General features: G+C 44.1%; 2 protein-coding genes and 2 non-coding genes across 6 annotated transcripts; 3 read left to right on the forward strand and 1 right to left on the reverse strand.

Annotated features, from left to right (window-relative positions):
* The first annotated feature begins 348 nt into the window (after window positions 1–348).
* LOC120961081 (transcription elongation factor B polypeptide 3) lies at window positions 349–6,028 on the forward strand. 2 transcript variants are annotated; one of them, XM_040384704.2, is made up of 5 exons: window positions 349–1,643; window positions 2,247–2,640; window positions 2,880–4,729; window positions 4,832–5,120; window positions 5,196–6,028. In XM_040384704.2, the coding sequence occupies exons 1-5, from the start codon at window positions 1,572–1,574 to the stop codon at window positions 5,282–5,284; spliced, it is 2,694 nt and encodes an 897-aa protein (XP_040240638.2). In that variant the 5' UTR covers window positions 349–1,571; the 3' UTR covers window positions 5,285–6,028. The 2 variants fall into 2 exon arrangements, with proteins under 2 accessions (XP_040240638.2, XP_040240639.2); XM_040384705.2 differs by having other exon boundaries at window positions 349–881.
* Window positions 6,029–6,284: 256 nt separating this feature from the next.
* On the forward strand, window positions 6,285–6,356 carry Trnag-ucc (transfer RNA glycine (anticodon UCC)). The gene has a single exon. It is a non-coding gene; the product is annotated as a tRNA-Gly (tRNA).
* Window positions 6,357–6,623: 267 nt separating this feature from the next.
* Window positions 6,624–6,695, forward strand: Trnah-gug (transfer RNA histidin (anticodon GUG)). The gene has a single exon. It is a non-coding gene; the product is annotated as a tRNA-His (tRNA).
* A 1,739-nt stretch (window positions 6,696–8,434) lies between these two features.
* LOC120961084 (delta-1-pyrroline-5-carboxylate dehydrogenase, mitochondrial) lies at window positions 8,435–14,180 on the reverse strand. Of its 2 annotated transcripts, XM_040384716.2 has the most exons (6): window positions 14,073–14,180; window positions 13,416–13,662; window positions 12,831–13,174; window positions 9,473–10,312; window positions 8,804–9,394; window positions 8,435–8,712 (listed from the first exon to the last, which is right to left on the reverse strand). In XM_040384716.2, exons 3-6 carry the CDS (start codon window positions 12,884–12,886, stop codon window positions 8,478–8,480), a joined length of 1,722 nt encoding a protein of 573 aa, XP_040240650.1. In that variant the 5' UTR covers window positions 12,887–13,174; window positions 13,416–13,662; window positions 14,073–14,180; the 3' UTR covers window positions 8,435–8,477. The 2 variants fall into 2 exon arrangements, with proteins under 2 accessions (XP_040240650.1, XP_040240651.1); XM_040384717.2 differs by lacking the exons at window positions 13,416–13,662; window positions 14,073–14,180 and adding an exon at window positions 13,247–13,386.
* Between the last annotated feature and the right edge of the window lie 6,775 nt (window positions 14,181–20,955).

Below are 20,955 nucleotides of genomic sequence, written 5' to 3' on the forward strand. Positions count from 1 at the left end.
ATGTTTTTAAAGGAAATAATTAGCTTAGGATCCTTTTTTGTTGCAATTAAAACAGCTTTCATGCAACTTTGAATACCTCTGGAATATTTAAATTTGGAGTGTGGAATTGAGATGGTGATATGTTATTTTAAACTTATTAAACAAGCTTTTAATTTTGGGAAGGAATCTTTTTTGATTTCAAAATAATTGATCCAAAACGATGATAATCGTAAAAAAACCCTTTTCTTGATCACCTGGTCCCTTAAACTGCCTGGTGTAAATTTTCAATTAGCAAGTGTGTCCACTGTATTTGCATTGGTAGTGGTGAATACCCGAAGTTTGACAGCTCTCGCAGCGGAACAAATGTGCACGCAAACACACACACACACACAACCGCACTTCCCCCGTTTCAGCTGATGAACGTAAGCAGGAATGGCGTATCGAGGCAGTGTGTATGCTGTGTGTGCTACGATAAGTTAGTAGCATATTTGTGTCGTCTTGCTTACGTTATCGCTGACCTTCTAATTGGTGAAAATTAAATCGCAAAATCAACAACAATTTCATCCAGCAACAGAGCCACCAAGAGCAGCATCGCCCGTGTGTTTGATCGTTCATTCTGTGTCCCTGTCTGTGATTTACATTGCGTAACGGTTGTTCAGAACAGATGACGGTGACTGGCAAGTAATAGAAAGTGAGCGAACAGTCAACGGGGGAAGAAAAGTGGTGCAATTGGCGAATGCATCACCCAATTGTTTCTAGTCATCGCCCCCCCCCTCCTTCACGGGCAATCACCGAGGGCGACAGTTTCTGTAGCGAAAGTAAATCCTAGCTGGCGACGATCGATGTGCTGGCAAGCGATTTTCCCCTAGGCAACACACCACCAGGTGTCTGCATATCTGCTAGTGCGTATTTGAATGTGCATGTGTGTGTGTTTGTGTGTTTACCTCTGTCATGTTTACGCATATGCGTGTGTGAACGAACAGCAGCAGCAGCAGCAGTAAGAAAGTAGCAGCTATGCTGTAGCTATGCAGCAGACAGGGAAAAGTGCAAATGGGGACTCTTGAGTTTTGCCGAGACGGTTGAAACAGAATGTAGGAATTATACTTTTAATGTGTGAGTTTATGTGTGTGTGTGTGTGTGGGTTTTGTTAATACAGCCTTCGTCCTTTTGCTGTCGTCATCGCCGTTAGAAGTCCACGAATTGCCAGCGCATTGTTGTGACAGTTCCCCGAAGGACGGAAAGACGGGTCGATCCGTAAAACCTTGCAAAAAAGGGCCCATACGATCGTAGTACCCCCTTTTCTACAGTACGTACCTGTGCGCAAAGCTGCATGTATGTATAGAATTTAACACGAGGAAGTGAGCGTGTATGGGTTGTTGGATTTGTGTGCCCGCGGAATAATAGCGCACAGCCGAGCAGCGCAGGGAGCGACCGTGAGGGACCGCAAAAGAAGCAGGTTACGGAAGCGTGACGAAGAAGAAGACGGGCATTTGCTGGCTGGCAGTCTGGAAAACAGCACCCCTTAGGAGAAAGGGAAAATCCGTCGTCGTCATCATCAAACTCGAGGAAGGTCGAAGAACCCGGTGGCCAAGATGTCGTCGATTGTGGACATTATCAATCACTACCAGACGAGTATCAACAAATCGCTTAACGATACAGCAAGGGTAAGTACATCGGTTGCAACTCATTAAAAAGTCAACGGTCCATGGCACTTGGCCCTGCCTGTCTCTGGGCAGCTACGAAAGATGTCTCAACCCGATTTATACCGTTACTCTGAACGACTTACCTGTCTTCCGTGAGTACAAAATCTTACACAAGCCTCCTTGCTGTAAGGATGCCATGGGGTTCCATAAGTTTCCTGAACCCCGCCAGCAGCATAAAATGTACCCCGAGTGCTAAGGCCTGCTTGGATGTGCCACATCGACGTTGATAATTATGCGTTAGTAGCAAGGTCACTCCACGTGGTTGGTAGCTGAGAATTTAACCGCACAAACCGAGAAAAGATATGGTTTGGTACTTGTGATGCTGTTTCGCTTGATTATTGTGTGTTGCATGTTCATAGATAACCGGCAGCTACTAGATAGAACGTTTGATTCTCTTGTGAGTTTAGCTAGCTTTAACTAATTAAAACCAAAAATGTTTGAGAGATTTGATTTCGATTCAGTAACTTAACCGGAAAAAGCTTGACGGAAACAAATGAATGACGATCGATTGGATATAAAAAATGCATTGTTTTTAATACAAATATGTGTTTTTTTTTACCACAGATTGTGCATTGCATCGGGAAGCTGTATAAGCTGCCAATATCCGTGCGACATCTGCAGGACACCGGCATCGGACGAACGGTGAACAGTTTGCGGAAGTACGACGGTGAAGTGGGTGTTGCGGCCAAAGCCCTCGTGACCAAGTGGAAAGCGATGGTAGCAGCGGAGGAATCGGACGATAACACCGGTAATGCAGGTTCCCATGGTGAGGGTGCGGATTCAGACGGAAGACAGACCGAAGATCGGCAGCATCGGAGCGACATGAGCGACCAGGAGGAAGCCGAGGGTCATCACCATCGGACGAGAGAGCCAGAAGACGAAGATGAGGATGACGAAGATGACGACGACGAGGACGACGATAATAACGATCGTGCATCGCACAATGAAGATCAAAATGGTAGGTGAATGCTTCAAGTTAAGCAAATATAGCAGCAACGGGATGTATACAGGATGAACTGAATGCAACGGTTAACACTTGGTAGCTAAAAATGACACATAAATAGATGCATTAAGTAAGATTGGGCTGTGCAATCTGTTGCGATGGCAAACATTTACCTTCGATTTCTGTTGGTAACTGAGGCTTTTTTACCAGAGCTATTGCTTGTAATAATGATGATTGGGTGGTTTTGTTTTCAGAATCATACGAAGAACCGTCGTTACGCGTGGACGAGGAGTATCGCGAAGATCCTGAAGGTAATAACAGCGACAGCAACGGGGATGAATCGTCGGACGGCCACATCGCCCAGCCAGAAGTACACCACGTTTTCCATCACCGTGCGGTAGAGCCAGATCATGAGCTAAGGTCCGAGCTTAAAGCCGCTTCCATGCAGTGGAATGAACATCACAATAGCTCGTCTAGTAATAATAGTAGCATTAAGAGACACTCGAGCGGTAGCAGCTCACGAAATCATCATCACAGCTCCAACTCGTCGAAATCGGCCAACGGTTCGGGGAGTGGAGACAAACATAAAAGTCACGGCAGCAGCAGTAGTAGTAGCAGCAGCAGCAAACGCAAGAGCGACAGTGACCACCATCATCGCCATTCGTCGAGTGGAGGCGAATCGAAAACTCACAAATCTTCCTCCTCGAGGGTGGACCATCATGGATCCGCGAAAAAATCGTCATCCCACAGTGACGGCGAACGACACAAAGATCGCAGTTCCTCAAAGCATCACAGCAGCAACAACACTAGTGAGCATGGTGGCGGCGGCGGCGGCAGCAGTAGCATTCATAATATTAGCATTAGCAGTAGCACTAGCAGTAATGGTAGCAGTCACGCACGGAAAGATTCTAGTCATAAAGAGAGCCGGCATCGATCGAGAGATGAGCCAAGTGGGAGCTCAAAAAGACACGCTTCGGATGAGGCGGACGTGGACGGAGATGCAGCATCATCTTCCAGCAAGCGTTTCCGCAAGGAACATAGATCCGATCGCGGCGATACTACCGATGGCACAATGCCGTCTTCTTCACACACTTCTACATCATCAACATCACATGCGAAGAAGGACAAATCGAAAGGCCATTCCTCGTCGTCTTCCTCCTCGAAGCGGCGAGAGCATCAGGAGAAATCCGAATCATCCCTGGAAAGGGTAGACGAATCAAGGTCCAAATCGAAACGAAAAGACAAATCTAGCTCACCATCCGCCAACAGCCAGGAGCCCAATAACGACGATTCCGCGGGCGAGGATGGCAACGGTGGCCTTGACTGTTCCGGTGGTGCGAGTTTTGCCGATGCGCTGGCCATGATCGGTATGCCTTCCGGGTCGAAGAAAAAGCCCCCCGGTGGTGGTAGTAAGGAGAAGGTGAAAGTATCTGTAACGAAACCTTCCTCCTCCTCCTCCTCTTCGTCACGCACGCAAGAAGGCCAATCGGCATCGTATGGGAGAAGCAAGCAAGATCCAGCCAGACCTTCCTCGTCTTCCTCCTCTTCCTCGGTTGGGCGTAACGGTGGCGTACCGACGGCCTCGGAGCTGCTTTCACAGAACGTTAAGCTGGAACCGCTTCCGGAGGCGTCGGAGATAGTGGAATCGCTACCGATGATTTCGCCCCACTATCGCCCGATGCCGCTCAACCAGACCGTGATGGAGTGTGTGTTTATGGGTGGTCCTAGCGGGCGCGGCAACAAAGGTCGACCCCTGACGGAAGAGGAAGCGCTCGGGCAGAGCATGCAGTCGAAGAACATGCGCACGAAGGTGTACTCTGGCATGAAGACGAACTCGAAGGGCGTCATTCCGACACTGTACGAGCTGTGCATTCGCCTGCTGCAGGACCACATCGATGAGATAGGCGCGACGGGTGGTATACCGTTCTACATTCTGAAGCCGGTGCTGGAACGGGCCAATCCGACTCAGCTGCTCCATCTGGAGCACTTCAATCCGCACTTTGTCGAGGACAGTGATGTTCTGTGGGAGCAGCACTGTAAGCGTAACTTCCGTTCGAAGCAGCGCAACGAAGAGGAGCTGGAAACGTGGCGAGAAATGTTCCTGGTAAGCTAACATCATCATCATCGTGTCGTGTTTAGTGCCCCCGGCAACAAATTGTGCAACAAATTTTAATTCTATCGTACCCCCACCCCTTCCATATTGCAGCGCTGCTCCGAGGAGCGGGATGCGAAGCTGAGGAGCCTCACGCAGAATATTAAGCTGTCGCAGGAACAGGCGGCGGCTCCAATACGTAAAACGCAGCTAGCGTACGTCGACTCCGCCGTAAAGCCACCGCGCAGTGTAATAAGCAAGCAGGTCAAATACGGCACGGCTCGTGCGCCGGTCGTTTCACCCGCGGCACGTGTAGCTGCACTGAAGGCAGGCAATGTGGCGCAGGCCGGTGACGCGCGGTTACGAGTAGCGGCTGGTGTGCGCGATAATGCTCAAGCGCAAGGTAAGATAACAACGCTGCAGGCGGTGAACGTGTTACAGCGCAGCGCAGTATTAATGTTGAAACTATTCTGTACAGTTTTTCAGCCCACCAAACCACGCAAAGCTCCAATGATGGCAAAAGTATTGTCCTCCATGAAGGGTTTCAAAACCAGCTTCCGGCGTTAGGATACCTGGACTATTACTCCCCCAAAGAGTGTCGACTGTAGCGGGAGCACTGTTCAAGAAGGACTGCTCGATTTGGTACAACACGGCGCCCTCCGGAGATGCAACCAATGGCTCTAGGTTGTGGCGTTCAATAACACACGAAACAACGCATTACACTCATCTAGTTTACTCCTTCTTAAATCACTTTTTGAACGCGGTGTTAGGTTTTTTTTAAAGTGTTTTCTAAATTACGTTTTACATCGTCACTCAAACGCCTTATTTATGCTATGTTTCTTTAATATCATCTTTTACAAATCGATCTGTGCATGTCTACGCTGAGTTAAATGCAGGTTACATAGTGCAGTTGGTAAAATATATATGACAACAAGTAGAATCGATCTCGCTATGCGCAGCACCAACTACCGAACGGCTATTAGTAAATGATTGTATAAAAAGGTATCAAACCTACACAGAACAAGTCCAGCGCCATGGGCTACCCTACACAGCCTGAGTGCGGTGTATGAAGTAACTGAGTTTATCATGTCATTGATTGTGTGTGTGTGAGCGTGTGTTCGATTTTATTTTTCTTTCTTCCCTCTTAATGGTCTGATCGATGCAGTGTGGTTTGTGGATATACATATTAAAAGTATAGGACACGGTATTTACAGCGGAGGGCGTGTAATGAGCGGTTCGTTTATGTTTGTTATATCCAATCGTTTGCCTATTATACTACCTACGTAAAATACATATTATTTGAAATTTTAATGATGAATGTTAAATTAAATTCACTGGATAGATAAACTATATATCCGAAACAACATTTGGCGGTGAACATTTCCAGAATATGGCAGCATACACAAATAATTGTTCACAAATGTGATAAGAGTGTATCGCTAATCTAAAAGGCTACAGATGCCCGCGAGGGGGCCAACATCTGTCTAAGCTTCGAAACAATACATCGTTTTTGCTGGATTTCCAGGAACTGGCGGCCAGTTTGCAAAATTCGCCTCCGATTGCCAGAGCGTCGGTGGTGTAATGGTCAGCATAGTTGCCTTCCAAGCAGTTGATCCGGGTTCGATTCCCGGCCGACGCACGAAGCTTTTTTAACATTTTAAATAAAGTTTGACCGTTATCATGGCTAATTTTACCACCCAACCTACGCGCAATGTAGGAAAGAAATAAGCTCCTCAAATCAGCGAACATGACATTACAAGACATTCAGTTATGTTTAATCTTGGGCTTGTTGAAAAGATGTTAGTAAAAAAATATGTATCATCATTATAACATATTTATTAGGTTTTTGGTGTATTGTAAGCAAGAAAATTGCAGTTGTAACTCTCACTAACACAAGCATTCGATAGCCGTGATCGTCTAGTGGTTAGGACCCTACGTTGTGGCCGTAGTAACCCAGGTTCGAATCCTGGTCACGGCAGTGTCATCAAAACACTGTCACGGAAGAATGTGTGTGAAACGGATTATTTTGAAACTTATTGTTTAGCTGTGAAGTAAAATAGTATAGCACAGTAAACAAAACAATAATAAATTTGTAATTTGTTAAAGATTAAAAATAAGATTAAAAATAACATAATGAAAATATGTTTGGCAGATGAGAGAGGGAGTGTATGTGTTGTATTATTATGCCATTATTTGGGAGACGATTGAATTGTTCCAATAGCAAATAGCTTGTTGATTGATTTACTTGACCTTCTTCTTTCTTATCCACTCATGCACGTATGTTATTTGTGTAAGAAACTTAAGCTATTTCGCTGTGATGCATAGTTTTCTATGATGGATTTTGTTGTAATTTGTCGTTTTAATAACACCACCTTTATGATGCATCTAATTTATGTGATAATTAATTAACCGCCCCATTTGTTTTCAGTTTTTAAAACATTTATTAACTTATCCATTGTGTGTGTGTGTGTGTTTGTTTTTCGTTCAATATTATCCAGTATTATTGTTGTCTCATTTCTTACACTACGCTTATGATAGTTGCTTGCACCACACTGGTCTGGTACGGCCTGTAATGCGGCAACAAACCGGGGGCATTGTTTGCTGTGTGTTATGCCGTTGCACGCACGTGGTTTACTGGTATACTGACGCACGCACCACACAACATGTATAGATGGTTTTGTGTTGAGATTTGGTTTTATGTTGTTCGCTGATGATTACATATAGAAGTGGAGTCTACACAAATACGGTCGGTCGGTCAGTATGTATCGCTCTATGTAACCTGTGGTAGTATATCTCGTTCGTTCTCATCAGACCCCGATCCGGCACCACATCGGCACACGTGTCATCGAATGGCTGTTGTGTGTTTTCCATTGACACCGCCGCATCGGTAATACTTAATTCGCAACTGGATTTTTTGCAATTCGTTCTAATTAATCACAGTGAGAGCCGTTTCCGTATCGTCCGAGCCCGTGCTCTCGCAAAAGAAGATCAGCGCATAATCAACAAGTAGGTACACTATAAAATGGCCCGCTTCTCCCTTGCGCAAGCAGCAGCACGCCCACTGGCCGTCTTACAGCGTGCTTCTGCCGTCGGAGAGAAGGGGAAACAGAAAAGAAGGACCAGCACGGCCGTGTGAACGGAGGAGATAGCTTAGTAATGCGGATTGCATTTAGTACTGCATCCTGCGTCGGGAACGGCGGCGGTCCCGGGGCGCGCGGTTGCTTCGCTAAGTATTGTCAAATTGTATTCCGGGCACCGGCGTTCTGTTTTGTTATAGTAACACCAACACAAAATTTCATTTCACGTCCGGCTTCCAGTTGCTTACCCTCCCCTTCTCAAAATAGTCTTCCGCAAGTGAGAAGCAACCATATAAAAAAATGAATCTTTTGCAGGCAAATTGCTGCAATTAAGCTCAGCTTAATGTTGGGAAGCAAAACAAGGAAAAACATAACTACAGGTCCTGCTGCTGAGGGGTGTCGACTCGACTGAATTAGGCTCTACGAGTAATGGGAAATCCGCCACGCAATGTCCGTCGTACGCAACGTAAGAGTACGATAACAGAAAAAATCAACTGATAAATAGCTCGCTATGTGCTGAAATGTGGAAAAAAACAATGGGGGAAACCGGACGGTTAAGGAATAGACGCAAAATTCTCACCCAACATGAGCGGAAGCGGACTAATCGTTCGACTCTATAAACAAAAACAAAAACAAAACAAACATCGCCAGCTGTTTTATCGTACGCCGAGTGCGTGGTGCGCTTATTCACGCATGTACGGATAATCGATGTCCTTCAGTGGGACGAACGTTTCCTTGATCGATTGCGGAGTGGCCCACCGCAGCACGTAGTGTGGTCCGCCGGCCTTGTCGTTCGTGCCGGACATACGGCCACCGCCGAACGGCTGCTGGCCGACCACCGAACCGGTTGATTTGTCGTTCAGGTAGAAGTTACCGGCTGTCATCTTGAACTCTTCGAGTGCTCGTTTGAGGAATGCTCTGAAAAAGAACATAATTTACAGTTAAAACCGAGCGAGCGAGCGAGCGAGCTATCCTTCCCCCCGGGGCATGGCGGAGGATGTACACTTACTGATCCTGCGCAAACACGGCACCGGTCAGTGCGAACCGGGTCGAGCCACCGACCAGCTTCATCGCACTGTCGAGATCCTTATCCTTGTACACGTAGATCGTTAGCACCGGGCCAAAGATTTCCTCCGTCATGATGCGATCGGTCGGGTCCGTGGTCTGCACAATGGTCGGCTCGATGAAGTAACCCTTGCTGTCGTCGCACTTGCCGCCGCCGAGAATGGTCAGATTTTTGGAGCTGCGGGCGTGCTCGATGTACGATTTGATACGCGCAAATGCTTTGTCGTCGATGACGGCCGAAGTGAAGTTGGAAAAGTCGGTCACGTCGCCCACCTTGAGCGTGTCACGGATCATCAGCAGCCCGTCCTTCACCTTCGGCCACAGCGACTCGGGCACGTACATACGCGAACAGGCCGAACACTTCTGGCCGCAAAACTCGAACGCGGACCGGATCGTGCCGTTCACCACCGACTCCACATCCGCGGACGGATGCACAAAGTGGTAGTTCTTGCCGCCGCACTCGCCAATCAGTCGGGGGAAATTGTTGTAGCTGTTAATGTTCTCGCCCACCTGGCGCCACAACCGGTTGAACGTTCTGAAAAGAATTGAATCGAACCCCGGGGGGTTTAGTGTGTGTATTTTTACATCGATTTTGTTCTCTAAGGATACTCACGGTACTGATCCGGTAAAGTTGATACCGGCCAGATGCGGTGAGGCTGTGATCGTATCGCCAAAGACGGGACCATCAGTGGGCACGAAGTTTACCACACCCGGTGGTACGCCAGCCTCACGCATGATCTTGAAAATGACGTAGTTGGAGAGCAGGGCAGTGTCGGACGGCTTCCACAGCACACCGTTACCCATGAGGGCGGGCGTGTATGCCAGATTGCCGCCGATGGCAGTGAAATTGAACGGACTGACGGCAGCGATGAACCCATCGATGCCACGGAATCGCATCGAATTTTTCGTCACCTTCGCATCCTCGCTAATCGGCTGATATTTGGCCGCCTCCTTTAGGTAGTACGTGTTCATGCGGATGAAATCGATCAGCTCGGCGGCGGAATCGATCTCCGCCTGGATCACGGTCTTCGCCTGCCCGAGCATGGTGGCTGCGTTCAGCTCCTGGCGGTACGGACCGGCCATCAGATCGGCCGCCTTCTGCCAGATGCGAATGCGCTCATCGAGCGGGGTGCGGTCCCACTTCACCTGCGTTTCCGTGGCCGTCTTGATCGCCTTCTGCAGCAGCTTTTGATCCGCGTAGTAGAACTGGGCCAGCTTGTGTTTGTGGTTGTGTGGCATTACCTGATGACGCACCTCCTTCGAGCGGATCTCTTCCGAGCCGATGACGATCGGCACGTCTTCCATCTTGGAGGCGGCTTTCTTCAACGCACTTTCCAGCTCTTTGCGTTCCTTCGACCCTTTGCGGTAGCCGAGAATAGGTTCATTCTCCAGCGGGAATTCGGCCAGCTTGGGGGCATGCACCACCGACGACGACATTGCGCGGACGCCATACCTATAAAAAACATATAAGCAACAAAACAAGGTCGTGAAATCAGATGCGTAAGCGGACGTTGTCCGCGAATCAACAAATTTATGATCATTTCATTAAGCATTCCGCACAAGTGGTTGCGGGTGAATGTGTGTGTGTTTTTTATGACGAAAACACATCCAGCGAAGCTGATCAACTGAGGGCGATAACTGGCACGATATTGTGAAGAACGATCAAAAGCTGAATAGAAGTGTATGAACTGGTTTGAAAAAAGTCTTGTTTACATGTAAAAAAAACAACGACATTTCTCTAGAATTTTGGCATGAAATATACACACACCGGACATTAAAAAGGCAAACATGAGTGAGGACATCCAGCATTCACGTGATATTTGTTTGAAAAAGAAAAGAAAAAAATCAATAAACCAATATGGTCGATGCCGCTTATGGTCACAACAGATTTTCCCAATTGTGACCAGTTAATGCCAAAACTGGGAACTTGTATCAGTCTCTTTCATGCACGTTTTGAGTATTTAATTATGACGCATAATGTTCCACAGCATAAGAACCATCGATTAATCATCAAGCTCGGGCTGCTCGAGGATAAATTGTTTTGTTGTAGTTAAAATATTTAAATTTCTATCCCTAGCTTTAAGCCAACAGCAAAAGAACCGTGTTTCGCGGCTTTTCACTTTCCCAATCCAACCAATTGGATATTCCGCTCTACGATGACGTCAGTCGATAAATATAGCACTTATGCTATATTTACAACACAAAGTGTTGCGTTTAGATGTTTTTTGCGTGTCCTTGTCCTTCCAAGCATCTACCCGACAGGTTGAGGTGCAACATTCATGCGGCAAACAAGACGGCAGCCAGAGTATATGCACTATTTCTAAACATTGTAAAGCATCGCCCACTCACACGGGCTGGCTGGTGTTGTAAGATAAGCTGGGCAGACCAACAGAGACCAGCCCCATGCATGTGTGTACACCGGATAGTCGTGGAACACATTTGATCGTACCAAAGTGCAAGCGAACGGCGGCCCTAAGCAGCGCTTTGTCCGTGGTCAGCTGATTTATAATTGCTGACAAAGCACAGCAATAGCGAGCAAAAAAGAAGTAAAGCAACAAAACAACAACAGCTAATGCATTAAGAGCCATAGATATGAATTGCATTGTCAACCGCAGGTGTGTTGGTACGCTCGTTCGAGGCATTTCTAGCGAACAGGTGAGTAAATGTTCTTTATCTTAAGATACGGTTCGGTTGGAACGAGACAGATTGATCGCATGAGCGCAGGTGCAAGTACACAACAGTATCGTGTGTGTGAAGAGTGTGTTAGAGAAAGAGAGCGAGAGAGCAGCCGCAAGATTGTTGTGATGTGCACAGCGTGCGTTGCTGGGTTGTTTCTATGATTTATCTGATTGCTTGGATTGCAGGTTGATAGCAAGTACTATTTTTGACATCGCAACCAATCGCTTTGGGGCGGTATTGATTTCGTTTTGCAAAGTCTTATCATTTCCGAGACGATTGTGGAAGACAACGACACGTGGGACAAACAAACCATTTAAAAGCTATTGAGATTTGATTTTTCTATTATTAGATAATCCTAGTTTCGCCTCGATATGGTACCAGGACTCGTAAAAGATACGAATACTCTTTACAACCCAGTGCTGGTTACTATCGACTTGTAACGAATGACGAGGAGAGAGAGAGAGAGAGGGCAATATTTAACGATAAATAAACATACTTCAAATCCTGCTACCCTTCAGAGCTAACAACGATTTGCTCTCGATGGTGTTGCTCCCTTCGGATACCAGGATCGTAGGACGGGTTTGTGTAACAGGCTTTTCATGTATGGTCGATCCATTATGATACCAATGCCACTTGTTCCGTATCACGGTTATCGCTTCTCTCATACGATTGTGCATAGTTTAATATGCCCGCTATGCAAATCTGTCCCAGATTGAATGCTGAGAGCACATAGTTGGCAACTTAACAACTATTATAGTAGTTAACACTAGACATCCGTCATACGGTTCGAATACGCAGTGAGCTTCCTGTTAATATTTGCTTTGCAAAAGCAAGGCCTTGAAACCGAAAATATCTGCTCATTATATGCAACTCTGTGCACTGTTGCAGTTCTGGTGGGCGTAGGAGGTGCATTCGACAGGGGTTTGTTCGCTTCGGGAGAGTGATTGGTGTGAGAGAGTGCTAAACAAGAGCGCACTGCCACAGTTACTTTCTGTTGCTGCTGCTCCTGCTGTTGCCGCTACTCATCGAGCAAATGCAGGGCCACGTACAATTAAAAAAAAAGCCAAAAGAAACTAAGTGGGCAAGTGCAAGGAAATGTAAAGTTTTGTTGCAGATCGATGATCCGTGAAAGATGTATCGAATTTGTTGGGCACGAAAATAGAACCCTCGTCACAGTCTGTGGGGTGGTGCATCGCTTCACTTGCTGCTTGCCTTCTTTTACCGGCTGACAATAGTTTTGCGCCAACTTTATCGGGCGATACCATTTGGGGTGTGTGATGCTTTGAACTGACCTTTGCAGGCTGGCGACCAGCGTTGTCCCTGCCGCACTCTTGCAAACGGTGAACATTGTTGTTATGTTGTGCTGGTGCTGCTGGTGCTGCTGCTGCTCGGTGGCTACTTTTCCTGCTTCCGGTGGTGGTGGTCGGTAGGGGTGATAATTTTCACGCGATTACGTGACGGTACGGAATTTCCCGTGGATCGATTGAACCTTCACTCTGTAGTAAGATGTGCTGCGGCTACTGGTGCGGCACGACTTTCAAGACCAAACACACACACACACTCACACACACACTTTAACGCGCTCGCTGTATCCGAGACGGGGACTAATTTACACTGTCCCGCAGTTGACCGTTTGCTGGAAAGAATGTGTACTTTAGTATAAGGAAACGAAACCCCCCTAAGGAAAGGACAGAGTAATATTGCACACAGAGTATGGCCCCGAAAACACGGCCGTTGGCCTTGGCCAGACGGGAGAGGTGCTGTAGTTAAGCGGATAATTTCGCGATAGTTCTGTGGCAGAAATTACGTAAGGCCACCCCGCCAACTAAGATACACAGCGGTAAAACGGGAGGGCCCGCTATTGCTCACACACTCACTCTTTTCAGAACGGAACGCTCTCGCTGCCGCTGTTCTTTGCACGCACTGCCGACCGCGACAACCACTTGACGGTGTGTTGGACCTGGGGATCGCGTTGTACCGCGGCAATATCACTCGACGGACAAACTATGACCACGAGCACGTCGTTTGCAAGGCGCAAGTTTTTGAGATCGGTTCCGAATGCAATTTTTCCCACCCGCGTTGCTTCTTTATTGCTGGGCCCATTGCCGCCGCACCAGCTGCTGTCTGAAATGAGAGTGAGAAAGAGAGAAAGGGGGTTGCGCCAGAGCGGGAGAGTGAGAATGCGAGTGCATATCGGATTGCGAGAAAAACATCACACACACACACACACACACACACACACACACACACACACACACACACACACACACACACACACACACACACACACACACACAGACACGCACACACACACACACACACAGACACGCACACACACACACAAACAAAGGCAAATGCACGGCGGTGGCTTGTGAGAGAACGTCACAAACCCGCATGGAGTTGTCAAATGATGGATAAAATTGTTCACTCTTGCCATTAATCCAGCCGGGTTCAGTTCTTTTTACAATGATTTTTTTTGTTTAAATTTACCGCCGGTTGCAGCAAATAAGTGTAATCTATGACAAATGACATACGTGTGTTGGATAATTTACTGCACAACACCTGCAAATACAGCGCACACCAAGAATCAAAACAACCGACATGAAACACTCATCGTGTGACGAACGATATGTGAGAAATGGTGCAACGTGAGAGGAACAGAAGCAGGAGAAAAAATCGATAACGTGAGAGAAAAAGAGCTAGGGAGCGAAGTTGATGACAGTTTGTGAACAAAATATTAAGCTATCCGAAAAGTGTTAGCGGTTTAAATGTGCCTTTGATTGGTATGGGTATGTCAATTATGTTTGTGATATAAAAACACTTGGCCATTATATTTTTTTTTATTCAGGTGGAACGGTAGAAAAAAAGGCCGTATAGAGCAAATTGACATTTCACGACTTGACATAACAATACTGGGGGCTCCGGTATTAAAATCGGGGAGGGCTGGAGGGGGGTATAGAAAATTGTATGCGATTTGATATAACAATTCTCAATGATGGCGCCCGGAAAACGCGCTAACAATTCACCTCCTTAATAATCACACCTTGCTGTGGAGCGCCGTTTATCCGGGCTCATCGGGAATCGATTTCGCACGGATACTCGAATAACAAGGACAATGAGTCAAAGTATATATTTTATCAAAAAATCCTGACTTTTTTTTGAAATTTATACAGTGGAGCGCCGTTTATCCGGGCTTCTCGGGATTTGACCTCGACCGGATAAGCGAATAACACGGATAATGAGTCAAATGATATATTTTATCACCAATTTCTGATTTATTCTTTAAAAAAATCCTATTTTTTGATAAAAATAACCCAGTTTTTATTAACTTCATGTTTTTCCCATGAGAATATTCGAAATATGCCATGAATTATAGAGTTTTTTGTTATGATAATGTGCTCTTATAACCGCTTTTTTAAATATCCTCTGCATAACGCAATGTCACCTTTGTATTGAACTGTCATTTCTCAACAGCACGGATAAACGGAAGGCCGGATAAAAGGTACCAGGATAAACGGCGCTCCACTGTATTATGTTTTGGTAAAACCTAGCCAGTTTTTATTATCTTCAGGTTTTTCAATAAGGATATTTCAAATGTGCCATAAATTATAGCTTGTTATGATAATGCGCTCTGATAACCGTTTTTCAAACATCCTCCTCAGCACGCAATGTCACCTTTGCATTGAACGGTCATTTCTTAACAGCACTGATGACCGGACAGCCGGATAAAAAGTAGGGCAACCTGGGGAAAACTGGTTAGGTGGGACGAAATCGTCACCTGCATTATTGGAAAATTTCCACGTTCATAATGACTTCTAATGATTTAAAAACAACAAATACATTGTTTAAAGCCCACTGTGAACATTTCATAACCTAAGATTTCAAAATAATTGAATAAAGCAGCAAATAAAATGTTTGCTAGAAACGATGTAATTTTCACCGTCTCGAAAATAAGCTTTCGTAAGAATTTAACACATAATTAGAGAAAATAAGAATGAGAACCCAGGCACCTGATATTTATCTATGATTCACGTAATCATGTTTTAACCCAAAATTATCTATTTTAATTTAATGCAAAGCCGGGAGACATTGTTCGTACTCGCTTGTGTAGTTTCCATTTTCACTAGCGAATCTGGCGGCGGTTGGTGGAAGCTTTTTTTGGTCAAAAAGGAAATAGTCGTGCCGGATCTCAAATTTGAGTAGTCATCGTTTTTTATGCGAAAATGGCTGAAATACTTGCACAACAAATTTATCTATCAATTTCAACACATTTAACGCCTGGTGTAAGAAAAAAAAAACATGGCAAAATAACATATTTTCTGAAGCGGCTCCATTTTTTTTGGTAAATTGCTTCCACCAGCCACCGCCAGAAGAACTGGTGAAAAGCGAAATTACACTAGCGAGTACGGACAATGTCCTCCGGTATTTACACTAGCGTGTACGGGCAATGTCACCCGGCCTTAAAGTTTTAAAGTTTAACCTTCTTCTTCTTCTTCTTTTTTGGCACAACAACCGCTGTCGGTCAAGGCCTGCCTGTTAAGGCCAGGGGACATTGTCCGTACTCGCTAGTGTAATTTCGATGTTTACTAGCACATCTGGCGGCGGCTGGTGGAAGCTTTTTTCGGTCGTCGGGGGAATGATCGTGCCGGATCTCAAATTTAAGTAGTTATTTCATGGTTTTTTGATGCGAAAATGGCTGAAATACTTACCCAACAAATTCACCTATCAATTAGAAAGCTTTTCCAGTCCAGTTTAAGTAACAACCATGGAAAAATAACTTGTTTTCTGGAACGGCTACAAATTGTTTGGCAAAATGCTTCGGTCAGCCGCCGCCAGATGCGTTAGTGCAAATCGATATTACACTAGCCAGTGCGGACAATGTCCCCCGACCTTTACACCCACTAGTGAAGTGAGCTTGGCTTTCAGTGACTTATTGTTCCCATAGCAGGATAGTCAGTCCTACGTATGGGGGCACGGTCTATTCGGGACTTGAACCCATGACGGGCATGTTGTTACGTCGTACGAGTTGACGACTGTACCACCAGACCGGTCCTTAACTTTAACTTTAAGTTTGTAAAATGTTTCACTTTGGGCAAAATAGTCGTTCCAGCTGGGGGCAAAATGTTACACGAGCAACATGATGTGGCTGTCGTATAAACTAGGGTTGCTACAATATACTAGCTTTACATGCATAGGGGAAAGCGGGGCAAAATGGGCATGTGGGGCAAAATGGGCACCCTCTATTTAAGCATTATTTCACTACAAAGCTACTTTCCAATGCTCAAAATGTATTCATTAGAGTGTTTTATGAACACCATGTAAGTTTCATAACCCTAACACAAAAAATAACCAAGAAAAGTGCAAAATAAGGTTTAGTAGCATATTGATGTAATTTTTGTCACTTCGAAAATAAGCTTAACCCAGTGTCACAGGGATGCGTTGAAGTTGTAAATGATATATTCTTAAAGATATGATTTTTCTATATAATTTGTCTGAAGAAAGCAAGGCGATTGAATGCGTATTTTTACTAATATAACAAAAAATACAAAAATGCTTCATGTGGGGCAAAATGGGCAGTTACGCTTGGGGCAAAATGGGCAGATGCTTTTGACATACGGCGCTTGGTGAGGCTATGGTGTTGTATTTGTCGCCTCAATAATGATATCAGGCACAGATTAAAAACATTCGATTTTGTAGATTGAACCGTGTAAAAACTGTTTTAATTTTGATAACATATTTTTGGAAGAATTTTAAGGGCTTTCCTGACCAGCAAAACAAAAGATAGAACGAAAATACAATTCACGAAACGGTGCGCAAAAGCATAGACCATTACCTAAGCGCAGTTGTTGTGGCCCATTTTGCCCCAGTGTTTTGACGTTTCACAGTTTGTTTACATATGCCCATTTTGCCCCAGGGCTATGCCCATTTTACCCCGCGTGTCAAAAATGCTTCTCGTAAAACATCAATTTTTATTTTACATTATTTTCATGTTTTTAAGTTGTTTTCATTCTATGTGGCAATTTAAATCCATAGATAAATGGTGGAGGCATGCAATAATGAAAGAAAAATTGTGTTTTGTGGCATATTCATAGGAATATCCAGTAAACTGCTTAACATGCCCATTTTGCCCCGCTTTCCCCTACAATTGTGCTGTGTATAGTATGCTGTGTATCGACAAAAAAAATATTGACAACGCGTGAATTATTGAAAAATTCTGACATTTTACTAAATTATTCGACAAAACATTAAAATACTAAACTTAAATCTCTACTCTCACAATTCTACCGCGATACAAGAGCTTAAACCAAAGCCTAAAGCATTTTGCCCCATAGCAAGACCATTTTACGCCGCACAATACATTTTCACGACTTTTGATGTTGATTTTTAATATTCATTTTAAACGCATATGTTTGTTATTATTGTGTAATCTTCCGATTGGTTTTCATGAATAAGACGTTGATGTATCGATTGCCGTCAAAATATCAGTGTAAAGTGGTTTATCCAATAAGATACAGACCAAAATCCTTAACATGTCCATTTTGCACCACTTTTCCTTACCCGTATAATCGGCGCCTCACTTTGAAGCTTCCGGAGCAGTTCTTTAAACTACACTGCGTTTCATGATGATGGCTTCACCTAGTTTTTCATTATTTAAGGGAGTTAAAAATTATCGGATAATTTTGAAATAAAATCATACGTTTTCCAATGCGTTTGAAAATGATAGCCTCATTTCGGTATTTCATTGAAAACTAAGCGAAATAACATATTGTTATGGGCCAACCTGATGATCCCGTAGATCGCCACCGAGGACACTCATCGGGCGCAGATCGAAGTGTGTGTGCGATCTATCGGGAGGTCAGCGAAGGCGCGCTCGGCACGATGCGTGAGTGCCGATCGGAGAGGAGAAGGATATGGTGCGCGCTTCAGCAAGGTCGTGGAGCAAAGTGTTTACAAATCGTTTATAGGTAAATTATAATAAACTAGGACATTCCGATTACCTCGTTTCAAAGGAAGTAACGCGCTAACGTTTCTTTAGCGTTCTTCGAAAGAAAACGAAAATATAACACATATACTGATAAGTTTATTTAAATCTAGTGATCAGTTGATCCTAGTAGTTTTGGCATACTATCGGTAAGATTTAGCAAAGACTGAATAGATAACGTTCGCCAGGCATTTCTCATCGTTCTCGATAGTATTTAGATGAAAAGAAACGGCTGGCCAAGTCATAGTATTTATTTGCACTCTTTCCAGGATATCCTTTGTTTTCTTGCTAACATGTACTGAAGCGTTATCTCGTTGGAATATCAACTGGTAGTTGTTTTACATGTTCAGGTGAGGTTTCAAATGATTGTCTATGGTATGGATGTACTGATCACCTTTACTTTTTTCAACTTTACGTTGCCGCTACTGTAGGTCAAAATCTGGTAAATGGTAAACATGGTAAAACAAATTCTACTGTGCGCTAATTGATCAATAAACAAATAAAACAAAAACCACTGGGCTCTAGAAGTCTTTGACGGACCTTGACTGAGACGGATATAGATCCGAATGGGGTTAGGATATTTTCCGGGATTGGTATGAGATCGAAATCATTTACAAAACAGATAACCAATCTAGATCACAAATTCTAGGACCAATATAAGTTCGGAATAAGTTCAAAGACTGGTATGGGTTCAGTGATAGTTCTGGTATAGGTATGGAACCAGTATGGGTTAAGGTCCACGGCAGGTATGGGACGGCCTATGTAAGATATTGACCAACTCTAAGACCTGGAATCAGTGACAAATTTGGTGCGGGTTATTTAAAAGTGGCAGGAAGAACATGGGTTTGACAACAGTATTAGAATCGGTATGGGGTCTGAACCAATTTCTCTATGTAGCCACCTATTACACATGACAATCTTCAGTCTCAGAAAAATCTTCAGCAAACCCATCGAATTCCGGTCAAAATTGTATGGAGTTGGAGTTGATATGATGGGCTCGATGGATGAATTTTTTATCACACAATTTTAAACAGTTTTCTTGTTGTTTCTTCGTTATATGTTTCGGTTTTAATAAAACAATCAAAAATACGCTACATGTGATTTTTGGCTGCATATTATTCATGAAATGAATTGTTTTTTTTTCCATAAATACTCTATATTTGTCTATTTATGATAAAGATTCAAATAATAAAATTAAGATTTAAGATCAGTAATCTTTAGCTATCCTAAAATGCGATGAAGACGAAATACCTGTTTCAGCCCGTAATATGGCCCAACTGGGAAGCAGTGTATTTATTGACGTCGACAACTTCGAGGTGATAGACGAGTTATCCTATCTGGAGACTGTCGCTACTTTATACAACGAAAAATAGGGAAATGTGTAGGGGAATGGAGAAAACTGCGGACTTCACCATCTGCTGAGATTCAGAAGACTTCGTGTTGTGGACAGACCGCAGATTATCCTAATGGCTCATTGTTGACAGCAGGGCTGTCATCCTGTTACGTTCTCAGTGGCGCGCAAGAGACAAGTCATGCTCTCCCCGCATTGCGTGTGTGTGTTTTATTGATATTATATCTGTGTTTCATGTAACAACTTTACCAACGAATAGTTAAATACACATTTTCTGTTTGAGTCGTATAAGCTTGTGTATTGTTTCATTTATATGGACACAACACTTCGAGACCATTAATATCCTTTGAAAGCTTATTATTTAAGCTTTCTTGCTAAAATTATTCTACGACAATACGAGCTGCCTTTCGACAGTTATTCAGATTTTTTGCTGTGGCGAACGAAGACATGCGTGCAGGCATGTTTTGAAGACATATCTTGATTTTTAATAGTTCCTCTTCAGTTTTTGCGATAAAACTGTTGGAGTAGAGCATTTGCATCATGTTCGTCCAGAAAATTTGGATGAAACGCCGCTGGGGTATGTTGGATCAAATTTTTGTAAATTTGTTTAATGCAAACGTGAAAATCATCAAAACAAAATTAAAAATAGGTATTTCCTATTATTCAAACTATTTGTAATAGTAGTACGGTAGGTAGTTAGATCTCTGTTGCTGTTGAAAGCGCATGCTGGTCACAACATTATTTTTTAATAAAAAATTTATTGCTATGGAGGTAACTTTGTACAAGCAAAATGATCGTTTTTATGGGGTCGGTTTATATAAGGTTAAAAGATTTTCTGTATATTCGTATACCGTATTCGTATACACTTAACGGTTTCATGATAAACAAGCAGTTGAAAGATGATGTAATTTTACTACTTAAAGGTATTGTATAAAACTTTCATGCTAAAATTTGTTCAACATTTTTTAAACGAATAGTTTCTTCCCATCTTTAAAAAATCAGGCAAATACTTTTTCGCAGGCCAGATTTAATGTTGCGGCGGGCCTTATTTGCCCTGCGGACCAGTCTTTGCTGACCGCTGTTT

This window comes from Anopheles coluzzii, chromosome 2 (genome assembly GCF_943734685.1).
Source record: "Anopheles coluzzii chromosome 2, AcolN3, whole genome shotgun sequence".
Classification (NCBI taxonomy): Eukaryota; Metazoa; Arthropoda; class Insecta; order Diptera; family Culicidae; genus Anopheles; species Anopheles coluzzii.